General features: G+C 51.8%; 5 protein-coding genes across 5 annotated transcripts; 4 read left to right on the top strand and 1 right to left on the bottom strand.

The window, feature by feature from the left end:
• Positions 1-270: 270 nt before the first annotated feature.
• Positions 271-2784, top strand: SCP_0308540 (Serine/threonine-protein phosphatase T; the record flags this gene model as incomplete). The annotated part of the gene is made up of 17 exons (XM_027756240.1): positions 271-439; positions 514-648; positions 705-750; positions 803-950; positions 1000-1060; positions 1113-1245; positions 1307-1419; positions 1469-1606; positions 1661-1776; positions 1829-1853; positions 1910-2101; positions 2160-2164; positions 2217-2267; positions 2319-2412; positions 2462-2499; positions 2557-2607; positions 2671-2784. The coding sequence occupies 17 exons, from the start codon at positions 271-273 to the stop codon at positions 2782-2784; spliced, it is 1629 nt and encodes a 542-aa protein (XP_027612041.1).
• A 338-nt stretch (positions 2785-3122) lies between these two features.
• Positions 3123-5916, top strand: SCP_0308530 (hypothetical protein; the record flags this gene model as incomplete). Its single annotated transcript, XM_027756239.1, has 12 exons — positions 3123-3188; positions 3252-3536; positions 3600-3676; positions 3730-3767; positions 3822-3854; positions 3906-3949; positions 4001-4090; positions 4147-4369; positions 4429-4838; positions 4900-4968; positions 5027-5212; positions 5263-5916. 12 exons carry the CDS (start codon positions 3123-3125, stop codon positions 5914-5916), a joined length of 2175 nt encoding a protein of 724 aa, XP_027612040.1.
• Positions 5917-6132: 216 nt separating this feature from the next.
• Positions 6133-10490, bottom strand: SCP_0308520 (hypothetical protein; the record flags this gene model as incomplete). The annotated part of the gene is made up of 12 exons (XM_027756238.1): positions 6133-6215; positions 6266-6782; positions 6838-7186; positions 7248-7630; positions 7687-7920; positions 7977-8042; positions 8099-8272; positions 8340-8511; positions 8569-8832; positions 8898-9919; positions 9971-10414; positions 10464-10490. 12 exons carry the CDS (start codon positions 10488-10490, stop codon positions 6133-6135), a joined length of 3735 nt encoding a protein of 1244 aa, XP_027612039.1.
• A 423-nt stretch (positions 10491-10913) lies between these two features.
• Positions 10914-13037, top strand: SCP_0308510 (Endoplasmic reticulum oxidoreductin-1; the record flags this gene model as incomplete). Its single annotated transcript, XM_027756237.1, has 11 exons — positions 10914-11075; positions 11127-11243; positions 11298-11381; positions 11434-11499; positions 11551-11614; positions 11661-11870; positions 11920-11984; positions 12039-12293; positions 12355-12509; positions 12587-12758; positions 12819-13037. The coding sequence occupies 11 exons, from the start codon at positions 10914-10916 to the stop codon at positions 13035-13037; spliced, it is 1569 nt and encodes a 522-aa protein (XP_027612038.1).
• A 624-nt stretch (positions 13038-13661) lies between these two features.
• Positions 13662-14980, top strand: SCP_0308500 (Rhizopuspepsin-4; the record flags this gene model as incomplete). Its single annotated transcript, XM_027756236.1, has 8 exons — positions 13662-13861; positions 13918-13937; positions 13993-14058; positions 14110-14376; positions 14433-14489; positions 14542-14625; positions 14680-14846; positions 14903-14980. 8 exons carry the CDS (start codon positions 13662-13664, stop codon positions 14978-14980), a joined length of 939 nt encoding a protein of 312 aa, XP_027612037.1.
• Between the last annotated feature and the right edge of the window lie 122 nt (positions 14981-15102).

Below are 15102 nucleotides of genomic sequence, written 5' to 3'. Positions count from 1 at the left end.
ATCGGTTCGGAGGTGGAACTCATTGAAGGATGAGCTTTGGGCAAAGTGCTACATTGACGCGAGTTTTAGACAGATCAAGGAGGCAGAACTGTCATCGAAAATCATTGAAAGTTTCGCAGTCGTTTTGTGCTGCGAACCACTCGCTTACTCGTGTGAGCTCGACGGTATGGCAACGACAACTTCCTAGATTATGTAAGTCGATCGCATACACGATTTTGAGGAAAGAGTCTAGCTTCCCCTAGCTCCTGGTCTCGCCAGTTTACTCCCAACATGAGCGACGCTTCGTCTATACCATCATCTCCGCACATTTCCACGTCAGCAACATCCCTGTCCCCGTCCCCATCATTATCGAAGTTGACTTTGCAGCCTGAGGATGTTTCTGAGGCGGCAAAGGCGGAAGCCGCCAAACTAAAGGCTCAGGCGAACAAGGCATTCACCAGTATGCAAGCTTTGCACGCGCAGTTTTTCTTTCTGATTGGTATCTCGTTGTCTTATCCATGTTTGTGTCCACAGACCACCATTTCAATGATGCCGCCGACCTGTACACCAAAGCCATCGAGCTGAATCCCACAGATGCGACTTTTTGGTGCAATCGTGCTTACACGCGCATCAAGTTAGAGGAACATGGCTATGGTCTTAGTGATGCTAGTATGTATGGTCTACGTTCATATCAGAGGCTTATAATCCTCATCATCGGACTGCAGATATGGCGATAGAGATAGACCCGAATTATGCTAAGGCATATTATCGGTGAGTTCGTATGTTTTCGTGTCTCGGCCCCTTACCTGAGACATTATGAAAGGCGGGCGACATGCTACCTACAGACGCTGCAATACAAGAAGGCGATAGCGGACTTCCGCAAGCTGCTCAGCCTGGAGCCTCAGAACCAGCTCGTTCGTACCCAGCTTGATAGTACGCAGAAGATCTTGCGGAAGACGGAGTTTGAGAAGGTGTTGTAGATGCATGAATTCACCAGACTTTTGCTGAGAAATCTAACAGGCCATTGAAGTAGAGGAAGAGGCAAATGCTGCCGATAGATGTTATCAGATCATTTCCGAAGGTGTGTCGTATCTGGTTGATTTGAATGCAGTCCTCAACCGGCTTGGGTGAAGGCGGCTGTGAGTTAGACAGAGACTACAGCGGCCCTAAATTGCCGCTCGTGGAGGAGGGTAAATACAGTATCAATCACGAGTTCATCACCGCTATGATCCAGTGGTTCAAGGATGGTCATTCCCTACCCAGAAGGTACGCTGCGTAGGATCTTCCCAGGCGTTGTATCTGATTGTCTTTCTGATTGTCTTTTAAGGTATGTCTGGGAGATCATATTGAATGCACACGCACAATTTGTCAAAGAGGAGAGCATGGTAAAGCTCAATTTGGAGGAAGGTATGACCTGCGATGTCATTGGGGATGTCCACGGTGTGTACTCAACCCATTCTGATTGCCCTAATGCTAAGATCGGAGGAAGGTCAATTTTATGACTTGCTCCATTTGTATTCTTTGACCGGGGAACCATCTGAGAAGCACTGTCTACTTATGAATGGCGACCTCGTAGACCGAGGTTCATGGTCAATTGAAGTCATCGTCACTGCACTTGCATATAAATGTGGGTTTTATTCACATTTTTGAATCAGAGCTGACCCATCATGCTCGCATTAAGGGTTGTATCCGAAAACCATGTACATCAACCGTGGTAACCATGAAACAAAGGAGATGAACCGCACTTACGGATTCGAGGGCGAGGCTAAGCACAAACATGGTGAACAGACGTATAAGGTGCGTTGCTTCGCCATGTGAACGTCTGCACCTTAGTTTACATTCACTCTAGCTGTTCGCACATGTTTTCACTGCAAGTGAGTTTTGGTCGGTCATGATTACGCTGAGTAGCGTCCTGAGAATTGCTATATAGTGCCCCTCGCGACCTTAATTTCTGCTACCAAGCCACCATCAGCACCTAAGGGCAGGGTGATCCTTTCTCCCGAAGGACGAAAGCGTTACTTCGTTGTACACGGGGGTCTTTTTAGCAAGGATGGGGTTACTCTGGAGGATATCCGCAAGATTGACCGTATAGGCCGCCAGCCGGGGCAACAAGGCTTGATGTGTTCGTGTTTCCTGAACTGTATTCGCTCACACGATGCTCATGTATCTCGAATGTGTAGGCGAGGTACTTAGTTTCCGTTGACGGATACGCGTGCGCCGGCTGATATCTCTACCAGTTGCTATGGACAGATCCGCAGGAGCTTCCAGGAAGAGGCCCTAGCAAGCGGGTGAGTATGATGGGCTGTCATTCAAATTTAACGCCAATTGCCTTGGTGTAGGGTGTTGGTATTGCGTTCGGACCTGATGTGACGCGAAAATGGTGCGAAGCCAATGGTGTCACTGGAATAATACGCAGCCATGAGGTACGACAAGGCGAGTAATGCTGACTGTCTACTATGGTAGAGGCTCACCATGATTATAGATGGATTTGCCATCGAGCATGATGGCCTGTGTACAACTGTACGTTATTGCATCATGACTTGTCACCCAGTATCCACTGATTGCCCGTTGTTTCAGGTCTTTTCGGCACCGAACTACGTGGACCAAGCTGGGAACAAAGGGGCATTTGTCAGTCATACATATTTCTTCGTGATGCCCTACTGTTTTACTGATCTTTTCCTTTACGATCAGATCCGCATTGATGCTGCTGGATCGCAAGAGTACACACAGTTCGACGCAAAACCCCACCCCCCATTGAAGCCCATGGCTTATGCCTCTGGCGGCCTGGCGAGTCTGCTGATGTAGGGAGGGTACCGGTAATGTTGTCATACTTGTAAGATGCTCCAGGCGAAGATGAGCATCTGACACAACGGCATATAGTATTAGGACTCAAAGAATAGTGTTTTGTGTATCTTATTCACAATCCATATGCATGTGTGCATTAAATTATTTACATCCTAGAGGAAAACCTTCGAGGATTCATGGCAGACCCTGATCAGACTAGTGCTTACACTAGCTAGCGCTCGTGCACTTAGCGCTCTGCTTCTCTTGTCCAACGCCCACCACATACTTGTCACTTACCACACGCGTCTTAACTCCACATACACTTCCTGGCCACCTGCCTTCGGGTGAATCGTTTTGAAATGGACAAAACGAAGTCGAAGCTGGCAGCTTTCTTCGATAACGACGACGAAGAGTCATCGTTCCCAGTGCGATGAATACGACCTTCTTTTTCTCTCGTTCACGCTTACCAACGGCTGTGTGTGTCCTAGCAAAAGGAGATCGACGATCAGAAGCGCTCGCTATATACACAGGGTACTGTGCGCAAGTCGAAGAGGGAGAAGGAGAAGGAGGCTGCAGAAGCTAAACGCAAAGAAGAGGAAGAGAATGCTGCAAGAGCATACGCGGAGTTCCTGGACGCCTTCGAGGGGGAAGGTGTGGATAGGAAGAAGAGTGCTTCAACTTTCGTGAAGGCCGGTCAGAGTCAGCCTGTGTACACACCTTCTCCGAGGAGTATGAGTACCCAACCTCTACGAGGATTCGAAGAGGATCGTATGGTATGTGAATTGATGACTCCATATCCACATGTACGTCTGATACATGGTGGTGGTCCCGAATAGCCTCCATCACCGCCTCCAGTGGCACCCAAGCCAAAGGGCAAACGGGCTATGGATTCTTTCCTCGAAGAGATCAAGAGGTACACTTGTGTGACAACCTAGTTGCAGGGACATGTGCTGATACGCCTTCCAGAGAACAAAGGGACAGAGAAGCGAGGCTTTCTCGCCATGGTGAGCTACACAGAATGAAGGGCGTGTACATGGCGAGTCTGACGCTCGTTGTAGCTACGCAAGGCAGATCTGTAACGTCAATTGCAGGTATGAAATCGTCGTTGGGCCAACGTCCTGGCCTTACACATTCCTTTATAGCATATGAAGGCCAGAGTGGCAGCAGGGACAGAGGCGATCCTGAGGTGTGGACGCCGTTTCACCATTCATGTCTCCTCCTGATAGCTGCTCTCCAGACTTCAAATGTATTTGTTGCGAACCTCCCACCATATGTCAACGAACAAAGCCTCGGCAATTTCTTTGCTCGTGTAGGACCAGTTGGTTCTGTCAGTGTGTCTCTATGTTTACAATCATTGCCGGTTCGACTGACATGACGTTACAGGTGAAAATCATGTGGCCGCGTGGTGATGCCACTATTGGCCCTGGCGCCGACATGACTGCGTCCCGCCGCAGCAAAAATGCAGGCTTAAGTGGGTTTGTGTCGTTTATGAAAAGGAGAGACGCGGAAGCTGCACTGCGCGAATTAGATGGTTTCGATTGGGGTGGCTCAATTTTACGCGTTGGCTGGAGTAAGGCTGTGCCTATTGCCGCTAAACCTCAGTTTGGTCAGTCTTCCCTTTCATTTAATAACGACCAGGTTCACGCTGACGTTGACTTGGCACAGTTGCGAGGAGGTCAAGGTCGAGGTCCATGTCGAGATCACGGTCGAGGTCTCCCAGAGGACATGGCCGTTCTCGAGAACACGAACGCCGACGTTCAATTTCACGCTCTCGGTCTCGGGATCGCAATCGGTCCAGAGACTTCCGACATTTACGCAGTCGGTCATGGGGCAGGAGTCGCTCACGTTCTCGTTCGCGCCGCCGCTCCTTCAGTCGGCCCCGCAGATTTGACAGTCACAGCCGTTCGCCACGCCGTCGTCATTCTCGAAGCCCTATGAGTCCTGAGGAGGAGGAGGTTACGGAGCAATTCATCAGGACTGTCGCGGGCGAAGTGCATGGACATGATGCCGAGTATGAGGATAGCCTCCGAGATCGGGAACGAGCGAATCCAAAATATGCGTTCCTGAGCAAAGACGTGAGATTAATTCCATCCTGCTATGTTAACCTCATTCCTGATTTGACTGACACCCGTACAGCATCGACGGTACAAGTTCTACCGCTCTCTGGTCGAGCGAAAGGAGTTGGAACCCGAATTTGACGACGAAGTTAGTATACATCCACATCAGTAAGAGAGATATCATGAGATGCTTACCCTTCATCCAGGGCTATAACTCTGTTTACTCCACCGACTCCGCTGAAGAATTCGAGCGGGAACGGGTTCGAAAAACTGAGCTTGGTAAGCTGGCTAGGCGCAGGTTTGAGGCGATGCTTCGTGCAGTCTCTGGTCGGCGTGGAGAGATCGCACGATGTATGGCATTCAGTCTTGAGCATGCAGAGGCTGCTGCAGAGGTATGCGCACCACTCCGATATGATTTTGCGATGCAAGCACATTTTTACAGGTATCCGACATCATTGTTACTTCGCTGGTGGTGGACGGAACTCCCGTTCCTCGCAAAGTAGCTCGATTGCACTTGATTTGCGACATCTTACACAACTCTGCTGCTCCATTACCTATGGCTTGGAAATTCCGACAAGAGTTCCAATCCCGTCTAGGCCTTGTGTTCGATCACCTCTCCACTATCTACCATTCGTTCCCCGGGCGCATCACAGCAGAGACGTTCAAAAAGCAGATAATCGCTATCGTGGACATATGGGAAGACTGGATCGTCTTCCCACCTGACTTCACCGCGGAGCTCCGAGCCAGGTTAGAGGGATCAACTATGCAGGAAGATGAATCACAGCCGGAAGAAGTCGTCACCGAAGTCAAGGAAAGCGTCGTGGACTTCTCATCGAAGTTCAAAGCGATATCCTTCAAGCCTGCAGAAGAGGTGGCAGCACCACCTGCACCTGACATTGGTGTTGACGATGGTGAGCCTATGGACGAGGGCAGTGATGTTGACGGCGAGCCTGTTGCGGACGACGTCGATGGGGAACCAATTGCTGATATAGACGGCGAGCCAATGGATGATGTGGATGGTGAACCGATCGCCGACGAAGAGATTGATGGCGAACCTATGGACGATGACATAGATGGAGCTCCGGCGGACGTATGATCTGCATACTTTCAATATGGTGTTCTTGGTTTGTTACTGTATGCATTGTGTATCTTGCTGGATGCATTTATTATCATTATCATTGGGGGTAGTAAAGCAATGCACGAAAACACAGTCATGATGGTATATCCCTATAGGTTGTTTGTAGTGGTGACCATAACCTTCCCGCCTCTTGTATCATGTATTGTCCAGCAATGCCCACTTGAAGCTTTAAAACTAAGCATCTCGACGGCCACGAGGGCGGCCCGACGAGGTTTTCAGAATAGCCTCTTTTGCAGTCTCGATAGCAGATTCAGAACCTAAGCCCGATATTAGTGACCCCATAATTCAATTCCTGGTGCAGACATACCAATGATAGTGATAGTACTGTCTTCGCGACTGACAGTGATATCAGCGCCGCTCTCGTCGCGAAGTCGAGCCACGTTGGCACCCTTCGCTCCAACAAGCCTGGGGAAGGAGGACCGGTCGGGAAGAGTCAAGAATCCAACATGTGTCATCTTTTCAGCGTGTTCGATAGCCTCCTGGGTGAGCTTCAGAGCGCGGTCCAAACCAGTCTGATCTCGCGCTTTCAGCGTCCACTCGGAGTCACCCTCTTCAGCGTCCTGGAAATTCGGCACGACTTGCCAGTCTACCCCAGCGGCTGTAGTGTCGTCCGGGTCGTCGATACGGGCCTCTGATGCACCGGCTTGGGGTACAGGGTGCGGAGGGACGGCAGGTTTCTTGGGATGCAGAGACTGTTCAACCTGAACACCGCAAGACCTAAGACTGCGGAAGAAGTTGCCTTGCTGTGTCACGGCATGGTGGTATTTCAAAGGCACAGTAACCGTTGCAGTTACCGCCCCTGGGGCAGGGGGCCTGACTTGGCCCTGGAATCGACAAGGTTTCAGACACGCCAATGCAACATTCGGTATATGAGCTTACCTTCAACTCTTCCAGCGCCTTCTCACAGGCAGCGCGAGTACCAGACACCTTCACGAGGTCAGCCGGGTCCACACCAGTCAAGTCCGCAGTATTTTCCGGCTCGCCAACTTGGTGGTAGGAACGGGAACCAGGGAACTGCACCTGGACACCGGTGCGTGCTTGCAGGTCGTTCAGGTGCTGACCTCCTCTGCCGATCAAGGCGCGGTGCTGAGCAGCAGGTATCTCAACCCCCAGCACCACACGGTCTCGCAGAGCAGCCACAAGCTTCTCGAGCTCAGCTTGCAACTTGGCAACCAGCTTGGGTTCTCCGCGTATGCGAACCTCGTCGGATGGCTCGCCTGGACGAGGGCTTTAATCAGGCGGCTCAGTAACAGAACTGACAGATCGAAAACTTAGGTCAGGATACTCACAACCGGATGAGACCCGCCTGAGTCTTCTGATCTGCGGGGCCGCCGCAGCGTGCAATGAGCTCCTTCAGGCCTTGACCACCAGCTCCAATGATTGTACGATGGAACCGGCTCTCCACTTCTAGAGTCACAGTCGTCTCTTCCCCGACCTGGTCTGAGATTTCCATGATGGCAGCCTTAGCTTCAGATATAGCTTGCTTAGTACCGCGCACAGTGATGTGAGCAACTGCGCCATCGTCAAAGGCCTTGTCAACGTCAATTTGAGCACCTGTGTTGTCCTTGATCTCGTTAATCGTTGCACCAGATCTGCCGAGAATGCGTGCGACGGAGCGAGCAGGGACGGTAAACTTGATAACGTTGTTCGACTCTTTCTCAAATTCGACCGCCTGTCAAATGGATTTCTCGGCACTGTCTCTACTTGCAACACTACAAAGCTACTCACGTCCACGAGCTCGGACTTGGCACTTGCGACGCCCTTCTTGCCACCCTTGACAAGGACCTCGTCGGGCTTGAGCGGCTCGCGGGTCCTGCCCTCACCGTTTTCTGCTGTCTCGCGCGGGAAAGTGATCTTGACGTTATACTTTTCCTCCAGCCGAAGGACGTACTTGCCACTCTGACCGATGAGAGAGGAGTGATACTGGTGAGGAATCTTGAGCACTTCTGAGGTCTCATCCGCCTGGAAGGTAGAACCTGATGAGCTCATACCTTGCCATTCTGCGGCTGCAAACTCACTAGTCTGTCCACGTGGCTCATGATGCGCCTCTTGGCCTCTTCCACATTCACTTCGCGGCCTACAATCTGCGCTACGACGTCAACCATCCGCGTTTCGTGTTCTTTTGGATGACTTCACTGACCGTGACCTTGGCTTTCTGGTGAACAGCCTTCTTCTTCCGGCCACCGTCTTTCTCTTCCGCCTCGTCTGAGAAGTCGATCTTGACACCGAGAGACTCGCGCATCTTGTTCACGCCAGAACCATGTGCACCAACAATGCGTCCAACGTACTCTCTGTCGATCTCGAACTCGGCGAGCTATACATGAAGCATAACGGTCTCGGTGAGGATTGCTCAACCAAGAGATTGAAAGAGGTAGACGCACGTAGCTGCTCACGATCTCGTCGTTCTTGGCATCATCGACGATCTTGAGGATTTCCTTGACGGCGCGGTCCACATCGGCGCTCACACCGCGAACGACGATGATATCTTCGTTGCTTGGATCACCTGCCTCTGCACCAAGCTTGATGGATAGTGTCTTGTCCTCGCCGATGATCCTGCGAGGCACCACAAGTGTGAATTTAGACTGCACGAAGGAATATGAAGATGCTTACGCGTTAAGCGTAGTATCGTGTTTGCCGACAACAGCTTCGTGCCATTTCTTCTCCACCGCAATGGACTGTGTCTTCACGTCCGCAGCCGCGCGGGCCATGCTGAGCAACTCTTTCTCCACATCCTCGAGATTCTTGGTCTTCTCGACGGGGGAAGGGGATGCGTTCGGTGAGAAAGGGTCATACACGAGCAGAACCGAGGACCGCTCCGCTTCCTCTGGAGGGAAATACACGAGGACATTGTGTGCGTCATAGAAAGCCTTGATTCTAATTTACAGTACACGACGCTCCATTATCATCCGCAAGCATCCCAAACTAAAAAGGGCACGTACTTTTTGGCATTCTTCGGAGAATTGATGATACGATGCAGAAGCCAATCAATCGCTAGATCCTTCGTGGCGCCGATGAGCTTCCCAATGAGCTCCGAGACCTGCCTGACGGCGGCATCGACCGCGGGTTTTTCACCCACGATATCAAGGTTGAGTGGAGAAGCCCTGTCGATAGTTGCCTGAGCCGGTGTATATACGGAAACTCCTGGGTGCGCCGTGCTGAGAGTCTCCGCATAGTTGATGTGGGTCATGTACGAGAGCAACTGACGGGAAAGAGCAATCGGTCCAGGAAGCGGGAACTCATGAATATAAGCAGAATTGGCTTTCTCCATCACCGCCTGCACACCCGCACCCAAGTCCGCACCTCTTCCCCACACGATAATCTCTTCGTTCGATTCCTCAGGCTTCGGGACGATCACAGCACACTTGCTCTGAGTCATGATCTCATCAGCACCTTTCTCAGAGAGCAGACGATGTTGGCGCTTCGGCAGCGTCAGCTTGAGCGAGGTGACCTCGGTGGAAAAGAAGGCAATAGCAGAGCGGATCGCGTCGACAACGCGACCGACAGCCTCACGCTCACCTTGCACGGTAATTTCATGTGCGGAGGCGTTCAGCGTCAGTGTCACACTGCCCCCCTGAGCTGCAGCCTCAAAGATACTGCGGCGCGGAACAAGGAAGGGCAGAACGTGCGACGGGATGTCACGCACGCGTTGAGTGCTGTACCAACGTTTCGACGCGACAATCTCGGCCAACAGAGCATGCGCCTCCTGGGCAAAAGGCTGGGGACCAGTGATAGAGACGGGCACGGTAGGCTCTTCGTCCTCGTCAACTGAACCAGGGAGCGGAGTCACAGTGCGAGAGGGTGAGTGTGATCCGCCATTAGCGTGTCCGTTGGAAGGGACGGTGTCGCGACGCGGAATGTCCACTCTGACACCGGTCTTTTCACGGACCTGCTTGAGAGTGGCACCCTTAGGACCAATGATAGAGGCGATGGTGGAAGCCGGGGCATGCAGAACGACAGTAACCTATAGGCTCGTGTGAGTGGCAGGAAGGCACTAAGCGACAGCCAGACATACGACTGGACTGAGCAAAGCCAAGAGACTGCGTTTGGCCTTTTCAAGATCCTTCTGAGATTCTGCCCTGGCGTGGAAAGTGGTCTGGCGCGATCTTTGGTTGGTAGAAGCCTCAAATTTGACTTTGCTGTACTGCTTCATGACCTGCTTCATGACCTCACCGAGTGACGCGGGTTTGCCATCCTTGTTCGCAGCAATGTCTGCGATGGAGATGGTGAACGTGTCAGAAACGCCAGTATGCTTGACAACAGTAGGCTTGATGCGAGGACCCGAGGCGGCGCCCCAGGCAGAAGCAGCAGGCTTGGTCACCTGGGCTGAAGGCGCAAGGGAAGGGAAGGCCTCTTGGGAGTCGAGCTCGACGTTTGACAGAGAAGGACGAGGTTCAGCCGGGGAGGAGTCGTGCAGAGCAGGAAAGGGGTCGTCTGCTCCTTCGAGTTGGTGCCTCCTCTGGAGGGAATGAGCATATTATATTGAAGGGGTAGTGGAGGGTCCTCACCTGGAGGTCTGCAGCGGAGAGAGACATTGTTACAGGAAGAGACGGGTGTCCGGAGAGCACAGAACCTGTGACGGAGAGGAAACCTGGCGACGAGCACGAGTTCAGGCGTGTATGTCGCGACGAGGAGGAGATGGAAAGGAGGAAAGTGCGGACGACCTGCAGCTCGTTTACGTGGTCCCCGTGGGACAAATCATCATTTATTCAACGCAATTCAGCCGGCCCTCCCCGCCTCCTTTCTCCCAAAACATATTTCACGACAATCGGCTTCGCCTGCAAGGGCATCAGCCAATTATTCGAGGGTCCGAGAGAGGCCCAGGCAGCATTTCCGCGTACGAAGAGACATCGACGGGACTGGACTGTTCTCGGGCAGACGGTGCTGATGCCGAGTGACACGACTGCACTTGCCATATACTTCACCTCTCTTCCGTGACCACCAATTCTTTCTCCTACATGTTACCGCGGCATCTCTGCGCATTACTGCTTGGTTTTCTCGTAGACCACGTTCGGGTGGCACAGTCCCAGTCGTTCCTTGACAACAATATCCTCACACACGACCAGGTACAGAATGTGTTAGAACACAAACCAGCGAATGAGCCCTCTTGTCAGCAATTTGTGCGCTTCCTTCTACCGCTGGCGTGACATGTATCCTGAGCTTTTCTGCAGCCCACAGGCCCTATAGACACTACTCTCTGCGATTACGAGACCATCGAGAGCGTCAATGACGAGTTGTACACCCAGCTCCATGAGTTGGTCGAGACACCTTTCTTCAAGTACTTCCGCGTACGCCGTCTATGGGATCGTGTATGCACTTTGCAACTGACCATCTCATGTCAGGCTGACCTGTATCGCGAATGTCCGTTCTGGCAAGAGAATGGTCTCTGCGTTAACAGAGAATGTGGAATAACCACCGTAGATGAGGTGCGTACGTTGTGGGACGTCTGTGCTTTACATCTACTTAGACACAGACCAGAGTGAGATACCGGAACGATGGCGCGCTGCTGCCCTGAGCAAGCTAGAGGTACCTCCCGATGTTGAGGCTAGTTCAATTCCTTCTGTGTCGTCGGAACTTAGTCTCACGTCATTTTAGCCGAAATATCTACCAGGCTGCTACTATCGTGATTCTGACTACTGCTTCCTCGATGACGTGACAGGTATGAGACCCGTCTCTACGCTTCATCCAGACTTACTTTGGCCCAGAGGGCGACTACATTGACCTCACCCTCAACCCGGAGCGCTTCACAGGCTATGTTGGCCCATCCGCTCACCGCGTCTGGTCCTCAATATATCAAGAAAACTGCTTCGGTATTTCATCGAGTTCGTCGGCGGACGGCGACGCGCTGAAAGTGGATGATGCGGAGAGTCCGAAGGAGTGCTTGGAGCAACGGGTGTACTACAAGATCATCTCTGGTGAATGTTCTCTCAGGAAGAGTTCGTGATGCGTAACTAACGTGGTTAGGCCTGCACGCGAGTATTACGACGCATATATGCCGTGATACTCTTAACCAGACCACGGGAGAATGGGTGAGTGCTAATTGTAATTCGATGGCACTTCATTCAGGCTCATTTTTTGTCTAGGGACCAGATTTGCAGTGCTTCATAGACCGCGTTGCAATCCACCCCGAGCGGCTCCAATACATCTACTTCGATGCTGTTCTGCTTCTTCGCGCAGTAGCCAGGCTTGGGCCGTATCTCTCTGCCTACGACTACTGCGCTACTGAGACACGCGAAGACGACATGGACACTCTTGAACGCCTGAACAAGGTCATCACCATTGCGCAAGCTGTGGGCAAATTTGACGAGACCGCATTGTTCCGAGGCGAGAACGCGAACGTATGCGTTTCGCTCTCCTTGTTATACAATGTCGCTGACTGACTATGTTTTCGCTCTCTAGACATTGAAGGAGGAGTTCAAGGATCACTTCAGGAATGTCACGCGCATCATGGACTGTGTGGGTTGCGATAAGTGCCGACTCTGGGGCAAGGTGCAAACGACTGGACTTGCGACCGCGCTCAAAGTCCTCTTCGAGCTTGACGAAAAGGCGTTGGAGTACGTCTCTGCTCTCGTGCTCTCCTCTGGCTACTGCGGATAACTAACGTGAATACTAATATAATTACTTCCCTTAGCCCGCAAACGAATACAAATCTCTTGCAACGTTCCGAGGTTGTCGCTCTCATTAATACCTTGCATCGCTTTGCGGAGAGCCTTGCCTCTGTGCATGACTTCCGGCAGATGTGGGCAGAAACCCACCATGAGACTCAGCCCGAAGTGATCACCGCCTCTCGGGGTGCTGCGAAGGTACCTCCTCACTGTCCAACAGTTCATCCAAGCTGGTTCTAATGATCTCCTTAACTACAGCCCCACCGCTCTCCTGCCGCAGGCGCTGACGCTTTGCAAGATGCGCAGTACTTCCTCGAGGAGCTGCTTGGCCGTGTTGCGTGTTGGGTACGCGCGTGCAAAAAGGGGACCGTCGGTTGTGTTCAGGGACTTCTGGACGGTGCGCGCAGCGTTCTGGAGACGCTAGAAAGCATGTTCCAGGTTTCGGGGAAGGACCAGGTGCCCAGGAGCGACTTATAGTGGTTCGTGACCTTGAACTTTACTTGTAATCTAGAGTGTGCTATATACTACAGGAAGATTTACATCAAAATCTGTTCTCCGGTTGTCCGAGACGGCGGTAAATACCATGTGCGGTTCTCTGGCGAGAGTGAGTGTCCACGCGTCTTTCAGGTGGATCGCTCTCAGCACGCGCCACAGCTCGCCCGGATCTACACGCGGATCTGAGTATGTTCGTATGGCTGATATCGTACGGCCCATGTGCTTTGCAACTTCTTGCTACGCTTCCTCAACAAACGCTCAAGCATACGAGGGCTCAGCATGATGCGAGAATGATATTGACTTCGCGATTGCCACAAACTGATGTTGAACTACCGGAACAGACGCGCGGCGTGATGTCGAGGCGTATGGCCGCTGCACCTCACGCAAGAGAAGCAACGCCAGCGAACATCCCATATGCATGGTGCCATGGGTTACGGTGAGTGGTATAGCCGTGCATGTGTGGTGACGAAGCGACCTCGGAAGCGCGCCGATATCTCTGGCAGTATAAAATACTGATTCTGGTCGCTGTTGCAAGTATCAACGAGTTCGATGTTGCAAGCATCAACGAGTTCGATGTTCACCTCCCATCTTTCTTACCCCGACACCATGTTATCTGTCTGTACTCTAGGATTATTAGCACTGGCTGCAACTGTCTCCGCGGCGCCAGCGCCCATTGCGGCTGTACCGAGCAAAATCTCCTTAATGTCGTGCAAGGCATCCAAGCGTGACATTGACGCTATGCAAAGAAGATCGTTGTCATCAGCTGGTGTTCCCCTCGAGGATTATTACTCTGGCACAGACCTCCAGTAGGTATCAACTTAAGCTGTTCACAGAAGAGTAATTACTCATATTTCGAACGTAGGTGGTATGGAAATATCTCAGGTCAGTACAATGACTTGGACCACTATCAGTGAGTGGAACGAGGTCATCTCTGTAGTCAGAACACCCCCCCAGACCCTTACCGTTGTGTTTGACACCGGGAGTGAGACGCTTGAGTTTGCGAGTGTGTACCGTATCCTAGTTAGCACGTCTCAAATCTGAATGTTTCCCGTAGGTACTCAGTGCAGCACATGCAGCAACCAAGTACGATTCGACCCGTCCCAAAGCTCGATATACGTTGACGAGGGCCAAACCTCGACCATCGATTTCGCGACCGGCATCGGTGTCAACCCGGTCGAAAGCCAAGATGAATACGAGCTTACGCTTTTATCTGGCAGAGATACTGTCACTGTAGAGGGGCTTACGGCGACAGATGTGGAACTGTATACTATCACAAAGCAATCGGCTGCTTTTGATATCGACCCATTCAGCGGCATTCAAGGTGAGGTCTGATACACTTCAGGAGAGGTTCAGCGTAAGTGAACTGAAAGGACATAGGCATGTCTTCCCAGGCAGGAGGTTTCTTCTCCGGGTTGGTTCAGCAAGGCCTGCCATGTGAGTTGAACAAGTGAGTCTTCAAGAGGTTGTATTATGACCAATTTGCCAGCCTTGTTCGGCATGTACCTCACACCCGAAGCAGTTGGCAATGCGAAGCTGACGATTGGTGGATATGACAACACAAAATTCCAAGGTGAATTCTCCACATCCATCTAGGAAGCATTCGCTGACAGGGAACACCTACCAGGCGACTTGACATACGCCAGCTTATCCGGGGGTAGCGGTGGAACTTGGTTAATTACTTCCAATCAGATCACCGTGAACGGTCAGACGTCCTCGCAACTGTTGAATGAGCAACTTGTCATCTTCGACAGTGGAACCAGCAGTGTCGTGCTCGACAAAGAAACCACTGAAGTAAGTTTGCAATTCTTCTGCTCATCTCACTGAATTAACTGTCTGCCTGCGTGCAGGCCATATATGCTATGATTTCTCCTGACATCAAAGCCAACAGCGAGGAGTTATGGAATCACTTGCAGCAAGATCGATAGCCTTCCCGCAATGATTGACATCCTGTTCACCTCCCAAAGCGGCGACCCGTTCAACCTCACCATACCCAGCAGTGAGTTGAACGTGGGCCCGTTCGAGAATGACTCATCGTTGTACCAGACGT

The sequence above is a fragment of the Sparassis crispa genome (assembly GCF_003851025.1).
Source record: "Sparassis crispa DNA, contig_000002F, whole genome shotgun sequence".
Taxonomy (NCBI): Eukaryota; Fungi; Basidiomycota; class Agaricomycetes; order Polyporales; family Sparassidaceae; genus Sparassis; species Sparassis crispa.
Note: the sequence above shows the minus strand (reverse complement) of the source record. Positions and strands in the feature narration are given on the sequence as shown.